This window comes from Apium graveolens, chromosome 5 (assembly GCF_009905375.1).
Source record: "Apium graveolens cultivar Ventura chromosome 5, ASM990537v1, whole genome shotgun sequence".
In the NCBI taxonomy this organism is placed as follows: Eukaryota; Viridiplantae; Streptophyta; class Magnoliopsida; order Apiales; family Apiaceae; genus Apium; species Apium graveolens.
Window position 1 is genome coordinate 10,725,994 of NC_133651.1, and position 1,944 is coordinate 10,727,937.

Consider the following 1,944-nt stretch of genomic DNA (forward strand, 5'->3'; position numbering starts at 1 on the left):
GAAGGGGTATATTGGTTTGCGAGAAGAAGAAGTAAGAACCATATCTATTTGGCTTTGCAATTCTAAGTTTTAAGGGAGTTTAAACATTTTCTCTTTTTTAACAGATAAAGAAAGGGAACTTAAAGCGGAAAGAGAAACCTGATCGTGCAATTTTTTGGTGGAAGGCTAGGATGCCAAAGAATCCTGATGAGCTTACTGAAGAGCAAGCGGAAATAAATGCGAGAATTGTAAGTGATATTTTTAATACTGCATTCCTTTCAAAGATAATTGCGTCATAAATAATGCACTAATTGTTTGTATTTATTTTACAGGCTGAGTTACTTGAAATGAAGGAGAAGGGTGAATTTGTTCCACATGGAACAGAAGATGTGTTGACTACGGCACTTCAGACTCCTGAGCACGCATGAAGGGTTCGAGGGGTTGGCGGCTTTGTCACTCCAACAGCATTCTTCAATTTGCCGAAAGCGAAAAAGACTAAAATTACCAAGGCAGAGTTGTTGGATCAGTTGGAAAGAAATCAGCGGGAGATGGCTGAACTTAAGGCCTTGGTTAATGCTTCGAATGGTCACTCTCCTATGTTCTCTGACAAATCAAGTTATCAAGTACCTGTTAATAAAGAGGGAGCTGCTGATAAGCGGAATGTTGGAGTTGCTGTTAAACCGCTGAGTGCCAAATAGTTGTTGGTAAATGATGAAGACTTTGTTGGTTTTGACCCCTCTCCTCCGAGCGGAAAGAAGGTAAAATATTATTAAGATCTACTAGATATATGCCTACAGACTTGGGATTTATGCAATAAAATTAAATTGATCCCTCACTATAATGTAGGGTCCACAGTCATGTGAGCTTGCACTGGATTGCATAGAGAACAAGGTTGCTTTTGGAACAGTTTTTGATGATCACGAAGAGATGAATATTTCAGTACACGGAGTGCCTCTAAAGCCCGGACATGTTCGTGTGTCGGTTGACGGACACATCCAGCCAGAGGCGTCGGTTCCAGTGCCCATACCTGGTGAAATTGAGGTTGTACGCCAAGCAGTTGGCTCTCACGTAGCATGGCCTCGTGAATTGATCATCTACCCAACTGTGGCGGTATGTTATATAAAAATTATGTCAATATACTCTGAATTGATTGTTGCATTCTATAGTAGTTATGTCAATAATAACCGATTATTCTTGTTTTATTTAATTCTGTGTAGAAAAAGAAAAAGGAAGTGTTGCAGGGGCAGTCTAAGCGGAAAGATGAGTTGCAGAAACTTCAAGATGATTATAGAAAAATGAAGCTAAACAAGAATGTGCCAAAGCAGTACAAGGTGTTATACAAACATGCTGCAGTCTTCATGAAAGCCACTGGGGAGTCAATACCAATTCCGTGTGATTCGGACGTGTTTGGGACTGAGAAAATAATTTATATATTGCATGAAAATGTGAAAGCATTGTTGGAGTTCGATATGATTGGCCAAGCTACAATATCTGCTTATATGGCGTAAGTTAATTTTTTATCGTTACATATTCAATATTCATGTTTTATACGGATATTATAAGTAATGTAATTCACTCCCTGGTAGGCTCTTGCAAAGACTGATTAAGATTGAGAGGAAGAATGATGATGTGGTCTTATATGGATTTTTCGATCCAGGAGCTACATTTACGTTGAACAAATCTTTTCATTCTTATTTTGTTAATCGGTTGAAAGAGAGTAGTCCCTATCGCATGAACTTCATGCCACATAATCATAAGTAAGTAGTTTTAATTTAGACATGCTTTTACAAATTAATATATTTAGGTAGTTTTTTTAAAATTTCTGACTTGTGTTTTTCTTTTTTCTTTTTTATAAACATAGTTGCCACTGGATTTTGGTTGTAATTTGGGATGGTGACATTTATATTCTGAACCCTCTGCCACATCCAACATATTTTGATGAGTTGGAAAAATCATTAACAAAGT

At 37.4% G+C, this 1,944-nt stretch overlaps 1 protein-coding gene across 1 annotated transcript; it reads left to right on the forward strand.

Moving 5' to 3' along the window:
- Window positions 1–527: 527 nt before the first annotated feature.
- On the forward strand, window positions 528–1,487 carry LOC141659794 (uncharacterized). Its single transcript, XM_074466721.1, has 3 exons — window positions 528–653; window positions 826–1,089; window positions 1,197–1,487. Exons 1-3 carry the CDS (start codon window positions 528–530, stop codon window positions 1,485–1,487), a joined length of 681 nt encoding a protein of 226 aa, XP_074322822.1.
- The last annotated feature ends 457 nt before the right edge of the window (window positions 1,488–1,944 follow it).